This window comes from Sinohyriopsis cumingii, chromosome 10 (assembly GCF_028554795.1).
Source record: "Sinohyriopsis cumingii isolate HCF-2022 chromosome 10, ASM2855479v2, whole genome shotgun sequence".
Classification (NCBI taxonomy): domain Eukaryota; kingdom Metazoa; phylum Mollusca; class Bivalvia; order Unionida; family Unionidae; genus Sinohyriopsis; species Sinohyriopsis cumingii.
The window spans coordinates 106,811,452-106,832,512 of NC_142970.1; the positions used below are offsets into that span (position 1 = coordinate 106,811,452).

Consider the following 21,061-nt stretch of genomic DNA (forward strand, 5'->3'; position numbering starts at 1 on the left):
TATTGACTCATTCTAAATGCCCATACTGAGCTGAGCTACTAGCTGTTTTCAAGGTCATTTTTAGGCACACATCTGATGCTGCATTAACATACTTAAGATAAATACTCTTTAATATAAGACAGAGTCAATATTTTTGAATAGCTATACTAAATCCAAACATACAAATATCATTCATTTACCCTGCAAAGTGATTGGGAGCCCATCGAAACGAATGTAATGCACCCAGCCACGAATTCACACATGCAGTTATCGAGTGCGAGGATCATGCTTGACACACACTAATGTTCACAGTGGAATTTGTGATCATTTTGAAAAGCTGTGTCAACTTTTGACACACACTAATGTTCACAGTGGAATTTGCGATCATTTTGAAAAGCTGTGTCAACTTTTGACACACACTAATGTTCACAGTGGAATGTGTGATCATTTTGAAAAGCTGTGTCAACTTAACTGGCTGATCCTCTGATAACTGTGATGATTGCTAGCGACACCTGGAACGTTTTGAACACAGATTTACTTTTGTGTCTTTTCGCAACTGTTGAGAAGTATTTCCGCCATTTTGAAATAAGTATGATTTTGCAAGGACAGTAACTCTTTAAATTTTATGTATGAATACTAATTAATATTATGATTTACGATTTAACTGTATGCTGCATGCACAATGACGTAGGTCAAACTGAAGTTACTGTACCATCGGTGACAATTTGCCATACTAAAAAATAGTGCCAGAATTATATATTACTCACAGAACTAAATTTCAAAATACCTTTGTATATATTACTCACAGAACTAAATTTCAAAATACCTTTGTATAGATTACTCACAGAACTAAATTTCAAAATACCTTTGTATAGATTACTCACAGAACTAAATTTCAAAATACCTTTGTATAGATTACTCATAGAACTAAATTTCAAACTACTTTTTTTACAGATTATCTCGTCTATCACATGCTTGTCCTCATGAAATCTTTTTCTTGCATGTTTTTTGCTTTGTTTAATTTTGTTTTTGTTCCGACCAAGGAAATGGGTTCAATCCATCTAAGTTTCGTCTCTGGGGCACAATTAAAGAAAACAATATATACATAAAGATTCAATATATACATAAAGATTAAACCTTTGCCTAGAATGAGAACGAGTCACTGCCTGTTTTCCCCTATAGAATGAGAACGAGTCACTGCCTGTTTTCCCCTATAGAATGAGAACGAGTCACTGCCTGTTTTCCCCTATAGAATGAGAACGAGTCACTGCCTGTTTTCCCCTATCTCTGTTTTTATGCATGGTCCACTTACCTAATCCACAAAGTGGAGTCAAGGACACAATTGTCACATCCTTCAACGTTCATTGTAAGATTCAAGAAGCGCGTGTTCTTTGTTTTTGTTGTGGGGGAGGGACCAGGTGCGACCAACATTCCCTCTAAGATGCGCCCGCGCAGCTGCTCGGACATCCCCGTGCATCGCAATCGACGAAGATCTGAAATAAATTGCTCAAGTCACCGTATGCTTGCACAATATAGCGCGCATAGCGCACACATCTACCATTTGCTTAGCCTTAGAGGGAACGTTGGGGGCGACCTTAATTGGGGTAACTATAGAAGGATCAGCGGTTCAGTGTCGATCCTTTCATTGATTAGGTTTCTCCATTATCTGACGGGTTTGAAAAAATATACATGCTGATGGATATTGAGCTTCATTTTGAAAGCGGGTATTTTTTAAAAGTAAAATGCCGTATCCATGACAGCAACCGACGCCAAAAACTGTTTAGTACTAACTTATGATAGATACCTAAGTGTAGACCTGTAGAACTTCTAAGTCTTATTAACGCAATCATTGGTGACGCAATGCTATTTGTAAAACATAAACGATGGCACTAAGCTACATTGCATTAAATACAATAATGTAATGTGAAGATCATTTAGTGAATTTAATATAAAAGCAACAGTTTCAGTACCAAAAGACTAGATAATTATTTATGAGTTTGTGCGTGAGACAATTATGCTCAAAGCCAATTGTGTTGAATAAAAACATTTACGTGAACCGAAGATTAAATTGAATGAATTTAAACCCTTTCAGCAACATGTTTAACAGTGATTTATGAAGAATAAATTACGTATTTTGTTGCCGATAAAAAAAAAATCCTCTTCATCTAAATTCATAGTCCAATCCCAAGAGCTCATATACTGTATAAGGTCGATCTCCACAATTCAACTTAGTTGAGGGCTGCAAGACCTCTGTACACATCAACACGCATGGCACAAGATGAAGCGAGGAAGAAATCCGATTAAAAGCATTAGGAAATCTATGTGCTTATTTGAGAACTGATACGTTTGGAACAACTAAATTTAGAACCAGTAAAACGGAATTTCGACGTATAAAATATTTCATTGAGAAAGGAAATAAGGGATGCACGAACTTGCAGACTAAAATATATAGAAGGGAAGAACATGATGGGCAAGTTGTTGAGAATAAATTATCTTTCTATGACAGACATGATGACATAAAAAGATTTTAAAAATTTAGAAAACAAAAACGTATTTACTACTGAAAAGGATAGGATGTGAATGAATTTTATAGCATTTGGGAACAAGATGACACAAGCTATTACAATAAACAAAAGGAGGAAGCACAATTGATAGAAAGAGATAGAAATATTAAAAACCCTTTGAATAATAGCGAGTTTACAAAACGCTAAAGTGGAGTACATTAGGACATGAAGAAATTCGTATGTAAATATGTTTTGATTGCAAACATATAGGAAAATAAGAGAACATTAGGAAATATCACAAGAAAACCAAACTGGCGAAAACATAAAACTATCTGATTTTCAGCAATGTCAATGAAATATTTAGTTCACCACAAATTCCTTTAGGCCAAAGTCTACATTCTGCTTTAAATATGGAAATTTCCGTTACATATAGAAAATATATTTCCCAAGAGTAATAATAAGTTTTATGGTAGCTGAGTAGTTAAAAAAAAGTTTAATCAAATAACTTAATTACTAAACTAAAATCAATATACATGCATTAGATCTTTATTATACAAAAGAAATACTTCTCAATTTTGATTACAAAATTTCAATTGAAGCAGTTTGTATATTAGATGTCCCAATCAACGGCTGTTTTTTTTCTCCACCCATTTTTTAAATTCTTTTCAATATAGAACAGCTTAATGGTAGAGACTGAAATCATTAATATCTCATCCGACGACACTGTTGAATCTTGATCTCACACCTGTGGCATTGACTATTTATGTTTTCGTTTTTATTCTGGTATGTGAGAACTAATTCCTTCAACGTCACTGTCAAGTTACGTTAAATGAAATCTCTAGAGCATGGGTCCATGTTCACTCCACAGATCAAAATAATATGTGTCACAAGATGTGTTTTTTGATTCATCAAGTTCATAATAATACCATTTTCACAATTCCTGTGCAGCAATATAAATGCATTATAAAGCTAATAACCTTGTCTCCACAGTTTACGGTGTGCTAAAAGCAGTGGAACATTCTCATTGTCTCATAGGGTAACTGGGTTCTCATAAATTGTTTCTTCTTAAAAAACTAAATTAAATTTGAAACAAAATATCAAATATCCACATTGTATACATTGTATTGGGGATTAAAAGAACTAATTAGCATTGATTTGTGTTTTATCATCACATTGGTTTGTAACTTGGTAACCCTCTCCCAAACTCGGCATTAGCCATGTCTGGGTTGGCGGATCACGTCGTACATATTACAATGATATGACGACAAAATAAAAACAAATATCAATTTATTTGACTATTACTGTTTTTGTTGGGGTTTTTTGTGGCACAACGCCAGTTCTGGCTACAAGATCTATGGGAAATGTGGTGTTTATACTCGACTGATAGAGTACATGTGCCTTTTGCATGTTACTATTCACAATTCTTAGCTTCAATGTTTGTCACGTTGTCATCCCTTGACATGCTTGTGTTCATGCATACATAATTTTGTTTCTTGAGTAATTTCCCAAACCCATCAAGAGATCTATATGGTAAACAGCGGTCCCCATGTACCTTTTGCTATTCACGCTGAATATGTTTTAATGCTTTTGTTCATTTTGTATAACCATTCATTTAATTATTACCAACACGTGGTTTCCGGGGCAAAACTCCCAGAGCATTTAAGATTTGCTACGAAATGTGATACAGAAAAGACGTCTAGTGGTACACGTGTCTTTTTCTATTCGCAGCTCTTTAGACTAATGATTATAACATTTTATTTACTTGTTTGCCAATCCGTCCGGCATTCACTCTTGACCGGCATTCACTCTTTCATTTCTGGATCATACCTTGAAATTATTTCAAGATTTCTCTGTGAAACTTTTAGACATATTGGACTAGTAGTTTATAAGCACTTTCTTCTTTAATGATTTTGTACACTAACCAGACTATGCAACCATATTTCACACATTGTTTCTGTAACTCTCTAAAACCTTTAATATTTTAATTAATGCAACAAACTAATAGTTTATATGTTCCTTTTTATATTGGCAAAATAATTGGCACATTGGCTTATTCAAGGCAATTGGGACAACGGCACATTCAACACGTGGAATTCATTCGGAATACTCTACACTTTTGGACTATTGTAATAGCTTTAAGGCTTTTTATATCAATCTTTTCATCAATCGGTCTATTATTCTTCACTTTTCGTTTATAGAGTAAACGATCAAAATCTATTCAAACATACACATATGAAAGTCGCGGTCAAGATGTGACTTTTGCATTTTGAAATTCTTCAGTAAAAATGACAAACAAAAGTACACGTTGGCTATTACATTTGTTGATATATATATATATATATATATATATATATATATATATATATATATATATATATATATATATATATATATATATATACGTGTCACCAGGAGCTAATACATATACACAGGAGCTAATAAATATACACACACGGTGTCTAAAACTTTGTAAATAGGTACTTTCGCGATATGATACCTTCTACTAATTCTTCTGTGTCCTAAGTCATATGCTTGGGGGGTGGGGGGTGGAGATATACTGATGACGTAGATGACTCGGTAATTTAGTCCAGACAAAAGGGGCGTAATGTTGCATAAATGAATGTGAACTGCCACCAAATATGACGAAGAACCTTTAATGGCTTCTTATGAAAATGCAGTCAACAAAACTGTATCAAATTTTACAGAAAATAACTTAGCTTCAAGTACTTTCAAACAGACGATGTAGATCAGTCATCACCCAGCCACAGTTACAAAAAAGTGAAAACGATATCAACAAGTTTTCTTAACAAGATTCTGACCAAACTAAAAATAAAATCTGATGACTTGCATGGATTCTCACATAAACTTTTAAACATATTTTGACACAATTTGGCATAAACCACCCCAGCTACAAGGGCTTTCAAATTTGTACACAAAAAATCTATAAACAAATTTTCTAACCAGACAAAAATGAAAGGAAATAAATATATTCAACAGAATTTGACCAGCTGTGACAGGAAGTATCCGGGCATAATAACCTTTCGAAATTGGACAATACTGGACAAATGATGCCGATGTGCAATCAAATATCGATGAAGATATAAAAAATAGAGGAAGCTTGAAATAATTCTTTTTCATAACATGAGAAATGAACAGCATCGGTCGAAATTTCATCAGAAAATACTCAGATGTCTTGGTCAACTGCTCTTTCGTTAAGTATATACGGCAGATATCAGAAAGGTGATAGATCGCTGCTCACATGAGCCGCTTTTTATTTGTGGGAAAAGGGGATTTGTTAACCATCGTAATTTTTTTCCACCATTTAATTATCTAACCTTTCCACTGCAGCACCAACGAGACCTTCCAGAGTGGCATTTTCCGTCGGTCTAACGTACACGATGCACTTGTCATTCAGCGAGACGGTTTTGTATGACAGAATCTTCTTGAATCTCGGGAACGGCTACAACAAACGAACCGGGGTGTTTACGTGCCCTGTGGAAGGAATTTACCTCTTTCACTTCCATGCTTATGACATGAACACAGACAAAGCGATGTGGTTGGAACTAATGCATAATAATGATTTTATCGTGAGCGTAAGCGGCTATTCCAGCCACTCTTCCGGCGGAAATACCGTCATACTGCACCTGCACACTGGGGACACAATCCAGGTCAAGGGACGTGAGCAGCAACAATTTTCCTTATTTGGACAACAGGATGAAATTTATTCCACTCTGAGCGGCTTTCTACTTTACCCAAACGACACGTCTCTTCATGGTGCCGACATTATTGTTGGTTGATATTTGGATTGTATCGCATGCAAACAGCAATGAATCTAGTGACTCCACAAGTATTTACCCGAAAACCTTGATAAAGCAGAATTTAGCCAATTTAGTATTTTTCATGTGTTATTAAAAATAAATTGATGACTAGTTTAATTTCATAAAGTTCTAGCCCGCTACCCTTGCCATTTAAACCAGGCAAAATCAACTTTCAGTTTGTAATGGCAACGTACATGTATCCTTTCTGTGTATAATCGTTTCCAATTTCTTGTAAAGTATTAAACATGATTGCTCTACATTCCTTTATAAAACGGTAAATTCGACATTAGAAGTTATTACTACCATAAAGGATTACAGCTTATATATATATATATATATATATATATATATATATATATATATATATATATATTAGTTTCTAACGCTGTATTGTATGATCTTTATTCGAATTATTCAAGGTTGCAATCAACATTTATCATAGATTTGTCTCGTAAAAATATATATTATTGATGAATTGCAGTTTGAAGGACTCCCTGGTTGATACACGTCGTATTCGTGTGCAAAAACTTCCTAACAAGTCATGGGCTGTGTTCAGTAGCTGTTTCTTAACTGTACGGTGAACTAATTATTCAAATATCCAAATAACACTGTGCAGTTTATGATATAATGATTGTACGAGCGTTTAGTAAAGAGTGTCACATAAAATAAATAGCTAAACATATATAAATACATCTTTTTGTCGTCCCTTTAAAACCATCAATAATTTTTCGTTGTTTTCTTAAGACCTGCTGATCAGTTCAGAACGTTACTTATATCCAGTAGAAAACAATATCAATGAGTTCCATATTAAAAAAACAATTGTGGTTCGTCCTGTGCAAAATAAAGATTGCTTTTACCAAAAGCGGTTATCATTTACTTTAATAGCAATTATCTCCGTGCCAAAAAAAAAATAGTTTATGCTAAATTATCTTGTGTCCCAGTAATTGCTAAAGAAATATACACCAGTTTCAGTTCAAATGAGTGTATGCCTGGATTTATCCCTTGCCAAAGGTTGCGGAAAGCATAGTAAATATAAAGACATTATTTTCTGTTGTGATACAGAAATACCCTGCATGTTCAAGATGAAATTTGTGCATGTTTTATTTGCCAGAGAACAACTGGAAAACCGGAATTCTCTCCAGTTCTTAGTCTAGCTCATTTAAAAAACTAAATTCTTTAAAATGTTAATTTAATACTTGCTACAAGAAATAATTCTAGATTAATGATCTTCTGTACTTTCATTCGGAATATATTCATCTCTTTCCGACGCCAGTCGAATAGCTTCGATCTCTAGAAAACTCACGCTATTTTATAGCAATTCTTTCTAAATGGGTTAAGTTTCTCGCGAACGAACAGTTGGCCAGAAACAAGCAATATTATTTTGTAATGTAATTTCTGGAACTTTGAATACAAGAAACTGAAAACAATCATTCAGTTTCCAAATCCTGAAACTTCTTCTTAAGTTGCCATTATTGATAACACGTCATCGAATAACTGATTTAAAAGGCTTTACAATAACGTAATAACAACAATGGTCTCAAGACCACTTCAAAATGTCTTCTACTTACAGAAGAAGTTTTCTTTTAATATGCGACCGGATATTCCGAGGAACGTTCATAATGTATACTTGTATGCGACACAATATTCCGAGGAACGTCACAAACTAACCGTGTCCTTCATTTCTACGGTAAATATTCGCACACGTAATTAAGAGTAACATATATCATTATAAAATGTTGCCTTCTCAGTTGTTTATTTCAAATCGCGTAAAAGAGCGCAAAATAAAACAAATATATTTTGAAGTTTGAGATTATGGGTTGTTGTAATTTTCCCCCTACGAATGTCTGAGCATCGCTGTCCTTTAAACCATAAAAATACCGAGACCTACTCTAGTTTTCCAAAATGAAGCCTACCTTACACATTCGATGTGTATTTTCGGTCAAGGAAATCAATGAGAAGTTGCAACTGACCTAAACAACAAATGAATACCATTGGTTTTCTTTTTTAGAACGCCATTTCTTATCTGAGATATGGCAGGCCATAAAGAAAAGTAAAGCAAAATTTATAATTTCAATAATGAAAAAATAATTTAAAAAATATACCGGATATCTAACATATATTTACTCATGAACATTTATCTAATTACAAATTGGAACACAGAAAGCAAATGACCTGATGTTTAAGGAACTGTCAAACTCGCAGAATATTGTTGTATGCATACATTAAACAAAAGATTCACGTCCCAGTATCCTCGCTGCCGCTGTTAATGTGTGATAGCTGAACATTTCCAGCTTTGGATTGTAGCGCATTCTGTTGCATTGTCAATCGAAGTAATTCATTCTGTTTCTTCATAATTGCCGCGTCTAGTTCAGCATTCAAAACTTCCATTTTCTTGGCATGTTCTTTTCTGCGCATGTCTAGTTCCACCTCTAGGTTCTCCATCCGCTTCCTGTGTTCCTCTTCACGCATGCGCAAGAATTCTTCATCTAAACTCACTAAGCCATAGTCATTTGAAACCTGTCTGACCGAACGTCGATCTTTACAGAAATCTGTAGGATATCCAATGTTTCCATTTTCTCCAACAGGTGATTTGGTCCTTTCTTGAATATTTTGATCATTGTTAACGTTATTATTTTGATTAAATGAATAAGCAGCATCGGTAAAATCCAGACCTTCGTTAGATGATTGCATCTCACGAGTTCGAAATTTGGTTTGTGCATTAGCTCTGCTCTCAACAGCAAGCAGTCTAGGTCGAACTTCATCATGATTTGCACAATGCTCATTTGCTACAACAGATTTGCCCATAACAGTGTGTCGTGAACTACTTAAAGAGGGAGGAACTTCGTTGCTATGTATTTCCAAGATATCTCCATGACCTTGACCTTCAAAACGACCTCCGTTACTATGGTAAAGACGAGAGGAATCGGGTGTATTTGTATCTTTTCTGGAATCGCCTTCTGAAATTCGTGAAATAAAAAGAGTCGTATAGAAAAATGTGTATTTACAAAGATAAAGAAACCTATTCAAATGTCTTCGTAATAACTGTTTATCATCTATGAAAACCTGCCGAGTGCCGGGTGCATGCGCCTTGTCATGTGTCAGATTTTACTGAAGTTTTAGGGACTCAAAGTAAGTAAGATTTATCGCCCTTGCCATAAAAAGCACGTGTGCACTGAGCTACCACCTGATGACATAATCATTGTTTTTCAATTACAGCGTATACTATTTCGTAAAGCATGGTTCATGTCTTTTAAATGTTGGATAAATGAAAGACACACGGGTTTTATACAGCAAGATTTATACACCTTGCTTTACCTTGTGTTAAGTCCTTGGTCTTTCAACTGTAGATGGCATTAGCCTTAACAGGTTTGACGGGTACGACTGACCCTCTCAGATTTCGAGCCAATATACACAAAATGTGAATGCACAGTTCACAGAAGCGCACTATAATTATATTTTTTTTTTCTTCCATCTATTCAGAATAACAACTTTGGCACTTCTGAAATTATAAATGCAAATAAAAAGGTGATGTTATTAGAAAATGAAATTAAATCAAAATGGATACAATCTTTTATCAACAAAAAAGCACTGTCATCATCACCACTTTAAATATTTCTCAACTAATTGTTAAATGTGCCACACATATACGTTTCATAAATTACTGTCAACACGTCATTTTGATTGATTTTTCCATTTCTTAAGCTCAAAATTATCTCTCAAACTATCTATCAAGTTTTCAAAGACTGCAGGAATATGTTATATGAGAACATTAATTAAAAAGAGTCATGATAATTCATCTCGCAGTTCCAAGTATATTCAGTCTCAGTCAAAAGAGTTTCATGCACGAATGTTCTGACTGTGCTATTCATGTGTGTGTATGTGTGTGTGTGTGTGTGTGTGTGTGCTATTCGTGTGTGTGTGTGTGTGTGTGTGTGTGTGTGTGTGTGTGCTATTCGTGTGTGTGTGTATGTGTTTTCAAATAATATAATCAAGGTTAAGCTCTTAATCAGAAAATGACATTACAGTCGTTGTATTGGAACCGTACTTTATATCAAAGTACAAGCATCTGCTAGACTTCACATCTTGAAAGACAGTCACCATATGGAGTTTTTAGGGGTTATTCGGTAAAAGCAAAAAAAAAAGGACAACATCTCTCACAATGGATATTTTTCAACTCCTGAATCGTGAAGATGCCAAGGTTGAGAATCTTAAGATTGTACAAGATGCCAAGTTGATAATCTTAACATTGTACAAGATGCCAAAATTGAGAATCGTAAGATTGTAGAAGATGACAATGTTGAGAATCTTAAGATTGTATATGCAAAACGTGAATGACCCATTGTGTAAAATTTGAACGTTACATTGTTTAATACGTAATAAAGATTCAGCACGTATAAAAGATACTAGCTAGTATTGCCGGATACACAACTTTTTGAATTGTAACAACATTATACTTCCTAGTTTTGCCGGATACACAACTTGTTGAATTGTAACAATATTATAGTTGTTAGTTTTGCCGGATACACAACTTGTTGGATTGTAATCATCTGATAATTGCTAGTGTTGCCGGATACTTTATTTGTCGGACTGTAACAATTTTATATCTGTTAGTGTTGCTAGATACACTATTTGGTTGGATTTTAATAATCTGATACCTAACGACTCGTTCAATTTATGACTTAATCAGGTAAATCTGTTAATTTCTGTTTGTATCATAAGTATACATTTCTTTCAACATAATCCATGTACAAATCATTTCAGCGCTCTAAATGGTAAAATAACAGAGAAGAAAAAAATAGAAATAGGTACAACAACAAAAAAACAAATATGGGCATATATATGCATATGCCGATAAATGAGCCCCTCACCTGCAATGATACTGATTGGCGGTTTAGGGTCTGATATTACCTATTCATTAAAACATGCAAAAATCTGCATCTTATTTCGGCTGCACACATCGGTATAGATTTTATGACTTCCCGGTATTTCTCGCGGCTTTGGAGCTATCATAGACTGAAAGGTTCTTTTGGTGGCATGTACATTACATTTCTGAAGCAAATCAAATGTCTGGTGACCTGTAAATCCACGTGGAATAGCACAACCCTCGGTCAGGTGACCATTTTGAATTTCGCGCTAGATATGGCTGTTCCCAATTACCGGTATATGTCAAAGGTGTACGCAAGGCTGTTCCGGAAAGATTTACATGCAGCAAAATTGCACAATTTAATGAAAAGGTGACATCAGTATCCACAAAGTTGGGGGGGGGGTATGGGGGAATTGATTTATCAGACTAATAAATGCATACAAAGAATTTAATATGTTTCATAATTCCTGAGAAGAAGATTAAATATATAGAGGATATTTTCTTTTCCTACGTTAATATCGGATATACTGCATCGTGTGGAACCAAAAAAAAAAAAAAACACATGATATTTTAACGAATGGCTAAGCCACGACTTAAAATATAAAGTTTTTGGTACCACAAGATTAAATATATCTGGTATTAACGTGGGAAAATAATTTTTTATTACATACCAATTTTATTCCAGAATCGAAGCTTAAAAGATTAGGCAATGCCTCACAACGAGTTTTTGTCCTTGTTGCCAGGAATATAAGAGTAAATAACTTCAGCGAGACGCAAATGGCGTCTGGTCTAGTTTCATTATCACAGAATAGTCTTCATGTCTCAAACGTAAGACAGATTTTTTATTTATTTGTCTAGCTCAAATTGTTCTCTTTTTGGTTGTTGCAGGTACAATTTTTGTAGGCACACACAATCAAGCCTCGCATGGCATGATGGGAAATCTTATATTTTCACATGTGAAAATATGGATATATTTTTCGCATGTGAAAATATAGGAATTTTAAAAAACCATGAAAATTATTTCGTCAAGAAGTCTCTATATTTCACACTTATGTATAATCATGCCTCGCATGGCATGATGGGAAATCTTATATTTTCACATGTGAAAATATAGGTATATTTTTCGCATGTGAAAATATAGGAATTTTAAAAAACCATGAAAATTATTTCGTTAAGAAGTCTATATGTTTCACCCTTATGTACGTTATACAATAAAGTGTTATCTAAACCTGATCAATATACACGAAATACTTCGACAATAACAGCTGTAATCAGTTCCGGATTACCCATTAAGTAAACTTAACTCGTGCTTAGGGCACTAGCCCAACAGGGGCACCAGAAAAAAAAATCATAATAATTGCAGACGATACAACTGAATGAATTATATATAACCATTTCGATCTGCATGTACGAGTATTTTGATTTGAAATGATGGCAACACGTAATTTTCCACCTTTTTAAATCTTAATATTGTGGGTTTTTATTTACTTTCGCTTTTTGTTGGGGGGGGGGGGGGTGCACCATAATATTTTCAGTGATTAGGGCCCTGGATGGCTTTAATCCGACACTGTCTGTAATACAAATTGAAAGGTAATGAATAAAGAGCTATGATAAATGGAATTAACATCTTTTTTCTTTAGAAACCAACATATATATGAACATAGGCTTACTTTCAGTGTTAATTCCCAAAATGGAAAAGTTGAACCCAATGACGCTTAACAGATCGTTTAGAGACAACAAAAAAATCCCCAAGTGTAGCAAATGCCCTTAACTGTTTCCTGATTATTTACTTCTTTCATTCACGTATTATATTCACAGGCATTTGAGTCATATGTGTGAAGTCAGACAAGAGCAAGATTTCCAACAAATTCTTTGTCCTGTAAAACCATGTTCGCTGCTCAAGACATTATTTTTGATGACATGGAAACTGCAGCAAACCAGTCTGGTTCAACAATGACTGGTTCAAATTATATAATGCTGGAAAAGCAATCTGATCAAAATCAGATCTCCGCTGTTATACAAGAAGATCTAACAGCGACCGCTTAGGGGTCATGTTCTGGTAACCTATGTTATTACCATAATCGCTAATTTTATTAACCAATCAGATTAAGTCTAATATCTTCGCGTTTGGAGACAGCGCTATGAATGAAGAGGATGAATGTGTACCGAACGATCTGATTCACCTTAAAATTTGTTAAAGCTCATGTCCATTGGCTAATTCAAAGGTCACCAGAACATGACCCTTAAACGGTCGTTGTCAGATCTTCACGTAGGACAGCGAATATCTGATTTTAATCAAATTGCTGGAAAAGTGAATGTTTATTGCAGAAATCAATAAATCCATGATCCAAGTACATGTGATTATTATCAACCTCCTCTGTCATGATCCATTCACACTTGGACTTTAATTCCTTACAGACAAGTAACCATTTCCCCCATTGTTTAATTTGGACACTGAATCAACCTTATTATTTCCTCCATGTGTATCAATTTGCAACATTGTTTTGCTTAACATTTTATCTTCTCTTCTTTACATTTTCAATAAATGATTGTCCATATACTCTCAATTGGTGTCTAATCTAACGAAAATCAGTAAGACATTTTATTTTGGCAATGGGCGCACTCTGTTCGGTAAGACATTTTATTTTGGCAATGGGCGACTCTATTCAGTAAGCTTGGAATGTGCTTAATTCAGTCACAACTGAACAGTCACGTTTCTTATCTTTCCTTTTCTTAAGTCTCTACTGTGATGTGTCCTTAAACACCAAACCAATCCGAACAATTTCCTTGCAATCTCAACATATCTGTCCCTTGATATAGCGTGTACGAGATAATTCAGACTGCAACTTAATCCTTACACCAACTTGGCATAGCATGTAATCAATATTCTCGATTTCAAATATGTACGGTTTTAAATGCCGTGAAGCAAAGATATGCCTGACAGAATATGTAACGGTCATTTAATACATCTATTCTAACAGGTATCACTCTGCTTCGTAGAAAAAATGACTCCAAATCTTGTTATTTGGCCTTAGTTTCATTTCAGAGGAAAAAATAGAAATTTTTTAACGGGTCTAATCACATACTTACTTTTTCGACAGACATAACTTTACATTGTTTATGAAATGTATCACCTGCCTGACAAGTTTCTGCGTTCTCTCTCTCTCTCTCTCTCTCCTGTAGCAAGGGTATATTTATAAAAACAACTTCAAATGTCCAAAATCTCAAATTTTACCTGTCGGAATTCGTTTGGAAAATGGTATACATACTGACAGAATGTAACTTATTATGTATGTGCCACATGGTCCAACAACCCACGAGAAAATGAATATAATGTTTACTAACCATCGCTGTCGAGATCAACTTCAACTTCTTCAGCCTCAAATTTGTTTGGCAATAAAAGAAACTGTGTTCCCATGCCTTCTCCCACTTTCCGAATTTTTGGGTCCTGGGATGGCGAGGTTTCATCCCCAGGCCGTTTCCGATCCACCAGTAAGTCGCCCTTTGTCCTGGCCTTTAGGTTCTTCCAGCAGTACTGAAGTTGTATCTTTGACCGTGTACCGAACCCTGTTGCGTTGAATTTTTTCGTTACATCGTCCCAAGCCATCTCTTTCTCCCTGACTGATTTATAGTCGGATCGTCGGTTGTCGATTGTGTCTCGGTACTCTTCTATTAATGTTATCAGCAGCATTTTCTCCGCTTCGGAGAAGTTGGCGGAACGTCGTATAAACCGGACCGAAGATGGTTTCTGGTACACCCCTGAAGTGATGTGAGACATCTTGAGGGTGTTTTCTTTGTCAATCCTGAATGAAGCGAAAGTAACATTTAGTTAATTTTATTCTAGTTTATCCAAGAAATTGAAGATAGTTACATACTTGTCGAATGAACAAGCTTTGAGAATCGGCTTGGATCGAGATCTCAAGTATGCACACACGTTACAATGCAGTAAGAGAAGAAGAAAAAAAGCAAATAAACAAGCAGTCTGAGTTTCCACTGACCCTTGTCACCCCATTTTTTATATCTGGATATGTATGTTGGGGTGTAGTCCATTCCCTATCGAAAAGTTGGAATTCGCCGACAACATTATGTACTAGAATTTTTACGATTGTTAGGACGTAGGAAAATTTTACAACTTGTTTTGATTTGACCCAATTGCGCAGGTGGCTAACACATTACTGGCATTTTTTATTGTCCATTAGTACAAATAGACTAAATCTGACTAAATACGGGCTGGCGTTCTTGAGAGTTCACGACATCAATGGCTCGCTTGCCGAGTTCCTTGCCCTTTTGTCTATCTCGGACATCGTATAACGGCGGAGATGAGAAACAATTTCCACCCGCCAAAACTAGGTGTCCCGATGTGACGTCATCGTTGCGACCAATCGTAACGGGCGTTACATACTGCTTGGGTCTACACCTAGTACAGTCAATAACGGACTGAACTCAACTCTTTGTTAAGATGAGTGTGTGTTGGGCCCATTCCCGCTCATGAAAGCCCTTCATTCAGGTCGTTATGGACATACAGTCCTACGACCGGACGGCTAAATTAGCAGTGACTCCTTGGGCACATAAACGCCCGGGGGATGTGGCACTAATTTCTTCCCCCAGGAACATTTTGCATCCCGTTGTGCGGGAATAAACCCGTCGAACGTGCCATTTTGGGCGCACGCGACCTAAATCCATGTAATCAATCAATCGATGTCAATGTGGTAATAATATTTATTTACAAACATTAAGTGACTTCCATATAATATGTCCAAATTCTATGTACAACAACTTTGGAAATGTGTTTATTTCAATATCACGTGACTATATGACCTCTGATGTCACTGACATCCTGATTGCGAGATTTGTATAGTCATGTGACTCGGGATGCAAATAACCAGATCCAGATCAAATTTCAGCAATGACATACATTGGTATCGTCTGTCAGCAGATTAAAGACATAACGAATGCTATGCTCATGATTTTTGAGAAAATAAATCATACTCCTATCGATTTCATGCAGATATATCTCTATGAAAGGTCGTTCAAGCTTGCAGGGCTGGCTAGTAAGCGGCTACCCCATCCCGACATCAAATGGTGTCTGCGAATTCCTACTTTTCGATAGGGAATGGACTCTGACTCTACACCCCAACATAAATATCCAAATATAAAAAATAGGGTGACATGGGTCAGAGGAAACTCAGACTAATAACCAAGCGACAACTTCACCCTCACCCCCCCCCTCCCCACCCCCGGGGGCATTCCTTGCTTCAGGAATTACCCTAAGAGACGAAAACTTTAGGGTTCTGGTCAAGACGTAGAAGTGCGAAGACAAAAAGAATTTTACAAACACTGAATTCTATATTTGAAATCGGTGTGCACAGTTTAAGGTCCCATCTTATACCAAGCTTAACGTACAATTAATGATCGCTCCTGTGGCCTAGTGATTAGAGCGTCGGTCTCAGATCCAGGAGTTCGCGGGTTCGAACCCAGTCATAGTCATACCAAAGACCTTTTCTTTTAATTAAAAAACTGGTACAAACACCCGCCTTGCTAACCTCTCAGCGTTAAGACATTGGTGTTAGGACTGGTCCACCTGGTGCCAGGATAAGGTGACTGGGTGGGGCATCATGATATATGTCTGCGGCATGATGCCCCAGTGCTAGACGTCATATTCACACCAAAGACATCGTTGCGACATGACTGAATTTTTTTTAAAGCACGCACATACACAACATACAACACACACGCAGAATTAATGTTGTTAATATACACAATTTGTCTTTCTCAAATGTGACTTTTCACAACAAAGATATGTTACATCACCCGACTATTCGCATCGTGGTATGTAGGTGTATATTTGGACCATAGCAAAAATATGTTACATCACCCGACTATTCGCATCGTGGTATGTGGGTGTATATTTTGACCATAGCAAAGATAGCTTTGTGCATGATGAATATGAATCAAGCAATAAAAAAAAATAAACAACATTTAGCAAAGAAAACTGGAACAAGAGACCTACACAAGTCTGTTAGAAATATAGTATAATCCGTCAGGACATTTATACATATATTCAATTATTATTTCGACCTTCCAAACCTCTCTCTCTCTCTCTCTCTCTCTCTCTCTCTCTCTATATATATATATATATATATATATATATATATATATATATATATATATATGCACACACAGGGGGGAGGAAGACAATGACCGTGACACTGACACACTGAGATAGATATAAGCATCAATGATACTTTGTGTTCTTACAGTGTAAAAAGATGATGTTAATTGTGTCGAAATATTTCATTAAAACACCCTAAAGCCCCCTCCCCAACCCCATTTTAGGATCTTACTAACTTTCTTACAAAACGACCAACACATATACACGCTGTTACCTCGCATACTGCCACATAGTCTTCCAACGAATCGCTTAAAAATAGGACCTACTTGCACACCATGCAAAATGACTCAACTCTTTTCTTTATATAACTGGAAAACATATCGATACATTAGTGTGATGCATCTATTCGAAATGAAAAGCACTGAATAATCACGTCATACAAAGCATATAAGACTACACATCTTCCCGACATTATAATGTTAACGAAAAGTACATGTACCTTTGTGATCGATCACTTGAAAATGGCTGACCCGGATCAAATCTCGCCTCTCGATTAAGGCTGCACGTAAATAAAGGCCTGTATTCAATCTCCAACCAACAAATGTATCCTATATAGTGGAATAGCTGAATAATTACTAGGATTACATGAGTGATGTACACAAAGAACTGTTTGTCAGCTTGTATTGTGGCCTAGTTCAACTGATCCAAGATTAAGCTTGAAACCAGTTATTTTTAGCTGTCGGCGCACAGCGTGTTGCTCCTTATGACAGATCAAATGAGGGGCTCTTAAAGGAAAATGCGAGATGCCTGATAGGAAGATGCATGCTCGACCTCTAATTTCTACTAAATCATTGCTAAAGCACGTTTGATGGACCTCAATTACACCACACTGTTCAATCATCTGACTAGTTATTTGACGATCGGTGCGTTATATATATATATATATATATATATATATATATATATATATATATATATATATATATATATATATTTGTGTGTGTGTGTGTGTGTGTGATAAAATAACCTGTAAATATATTTTGGATCACGTGGGTCTCTAACGTATAGATGTGTTATCCTCTTTAATAATAATAATAATAATTGTTGTTGTTGTTGTTCTAGTGTTTAACGCCATTTTTCAGCACAAGGTAGGCTATACATGGCGGCCAGTATAACTGGTGGAGGAAGAACCCTGGAAAACCCAGGGAAGAACCACCGACCCACGAGAAGCTACTGGCAGGCTTTCCCACGTACCCACGCTAGCCGAGCCTTGGACTCGAACTCAGGTAGACAAGAGGTAAGATGGCAGTGATCCGGAACGGTGAGCGCTTTAGACCACTCGGCCACTCGGGGCCCCTAATAATAATAATATTATTATTATTATTATTATTATTATTATTCCTGCCTTGGCAAAGAACAATATAATCCGATAAATCAACCACTCCCACCCCCACAAATGTGTGTTAATACTGATGTACGATAAACCACAGGTGACCTGATCACATCGGGCCAGGCACGATAAGGTTTAAATGCCAATGATACACTCCAAACCTGTAATTTATGCCCTAAGTCTTCTATTGCATACATTGTTTGATGTCTTTGATAATGCAGAAAGAATTCTATAGCTAAAATAGCAAGCAGGGAAGGAACAAACTTAATTGAGTCTGATAGAAAACATTTAGGTTATGGCGTATTTAGTTTTAATCCGCTAAAATGTTGAAAAGTCCCAATGTGAGCTACGTATGTTTAAATTATAATGTTACCGGAACTTATACAGCCGGTAATTGTTGTGCGGAATTGACATCCGGGGTGAGTGACTGACGGTGTATGCGAGAAACAATGCTATCTTAACGTCAGTAGCGAAGACCACAATTCAAGGTGTGTGTGTGTGTGTGCTGGTGAAGGGATCGTGGTGAGAAGGGGAGCTATAAGATCATACCTATGAAAGTAACTCGTAAAAAGGTGCATAAGAAAACGGAGTATCTTGCTCCGCAACGTAAATAGTGTATGAAATCACCACCATGTCAACAAAAATTATTTTTTTTTAAAGTACACTGTATTGCCATACGAAAAAAGCTGTCATAACCGGCTTTCTTTTCTTAGAGAAGCCATACCCTGTATATGTCAGAATGTGACTTAAAATGGTATTTATTGTATATAATTGATTGTCTGATTGACTGATTGATTGATTGATTTTACAGTGCACCTACACTGTAAGCCTATACGGCGCTGGCGCGAAAAGATAAAAACGTTTGTTTTTTTTAAAATATAAAATAGTATGAATATGTATCAGAAATATTTTTTAACAACGAGCGATAAAGTACAAGTATAAACCAACAACGGTGAAAATATATCAAGGTTCCCGATCAACGGGGAGTGTGAATGCTGATTGTTATATCAGATTTATACAAAATTAGTTGGTATTGTATCATCACGTATTTCCAGTCTTATAATTTACAGAGTATCAACGAAAATCAGGGAGAAAAGAAGTATAAGTATATATAAACTCGTGGTTTTGTAGTTAAATAGATTTACGTAATCCATGCCAGTTTCTTGTACTATTAAATATTTATAACGAGGAAATAAACACGTACTCGAAAATAAAAGGTGTCATACACATATGGACATATAACACAATTAATTTTACTATATGTTCTCTACATTTGTTTCTCAATACTGACCTTTCCACTGTGTGACAATCAATACAAATCATATGTTAATCTAAAATACCTTCACAGATGACTTCACGGTGAAGTTCTTGTCAAAGGTTGACCTGCATTTTTTTTTTTTTTTGAGAGGCTGGACTGTCAACAGAGCAGCATGTAAACAGAACACAGATTTCACTTCCGGATCATCACCAAAGCCTTATTACTCACTGTGCACTGTCGCCGAAATACACATGGAAAACCACACCCTGAGCTCATATTCTCAATAATAAACAGTTACCTTTAAATCCCTACCAAAAATGCATAAGTATAACTCTTCTATCACCACCAAAATGAGAGAGAAAAAAATGTTCTAAAAATAGATTAGAACTACTGAACTGGAAGTACTAATTGCGACCTGATTCCATATTTAACTATTCGGAACGTGTACATAAACGCAGGAAGATAGTATAGAATATCCCATTCAAGGGACTTCTTTTTCTATTTTCCATGTTTACGAATGAAAGTGAAATTAATTTGTTGATATATGTTTGTCGGTGTCTTTCATCATTGTTAGTTAATTCACGTGATGCATACAAATTGTTGACAATTAAATAATGGACTTTAATTTTAAAATTCTAGCAATCAGTATCCATTATCCTTGTCCCGCAACCAGCTTAACCTGAAAGTAATGTAGAGGGGAATTTGGAAACTCCCTATCTGACCCACCAACTATCACATGCTGTCTATTGTTATTCAAATGAGATTCCCATTGATTTGTAAGAGCGTTAAGTGGATTTGTTTAGAGGTTCAGTTGGGATTTACTCAGAATAAAGATTTGTAAACAACACTGCGCCTGCATTTCATCATTAACGTAAGGAATACAAACAACCATTGTTGGCAAAATGTTTGAGAGTGCATTTGTGTAATTGATCTGTACATGTAAGCAATTTAAAAAAATAAAACATTAGAGTACAGAAAAGAACTTTTCGTTAGCACAGAAAAAAATGTTTGTCCTGTATAAAGCACTTAACAAAATGTTTATGCAGGATGTAGTGTTATAATTTAAATTTGTATGCAAACTGTAGTATTTTAATTCAATTTTTTATGCAAGATATATTATTATAATTTAAAGTTGT

The 21,061-nt window shown here is 35.7% G+C and overlaps 1 protein-coding gene across 3 annotated transcripts; it reads right to left on the reverse strand.

Annotated features, from left to right (window-relative positions):
• Nucleotides 1-8,400: 8,400 nt before the first annotated feature.
• On the reverse strand, nt 8,401-20,117 carry LOC149790784 (uncharacterized). 3 transcript variants are annotated; one of them, XM_089972846.1, is made up of 3 exons: nt 20,008-20,117; nt 14,511-14,968; nt 8,401-9,258 (listed from the first exon to the last, which is right to left on the reverse strand). In XM_089972846.1, exons 2-3 carry the CDS (start codon nt 14,941-14,943, stop codon nt 8,537-8,539), a joined length of 1,155 nt encoding a protein of 384 aa, XP_089828972.1. In that variant the 5' UTR covers nt 14,944-14,968; nt 20,008-20,117; the 3' UTR covers nt 8,401-8,536. The 3 variants fall into 3 exon arrangements, with proteins under 3 accessions (XP_089828972.1, XP_089828971.1, XP_089828970.1); XM_089972845.1 differs by lacking the exon at nt 20,008-20,117 and adding an exon at nt 17,777-18,021; XM_089972844.1 differs by lacking the exon at nt 20,008-20,117 and adding an exon at nt 17,552-17,598.
• Between the last annotated feature and the right edge of the window lie 944 nt (nt 20,118-21,061).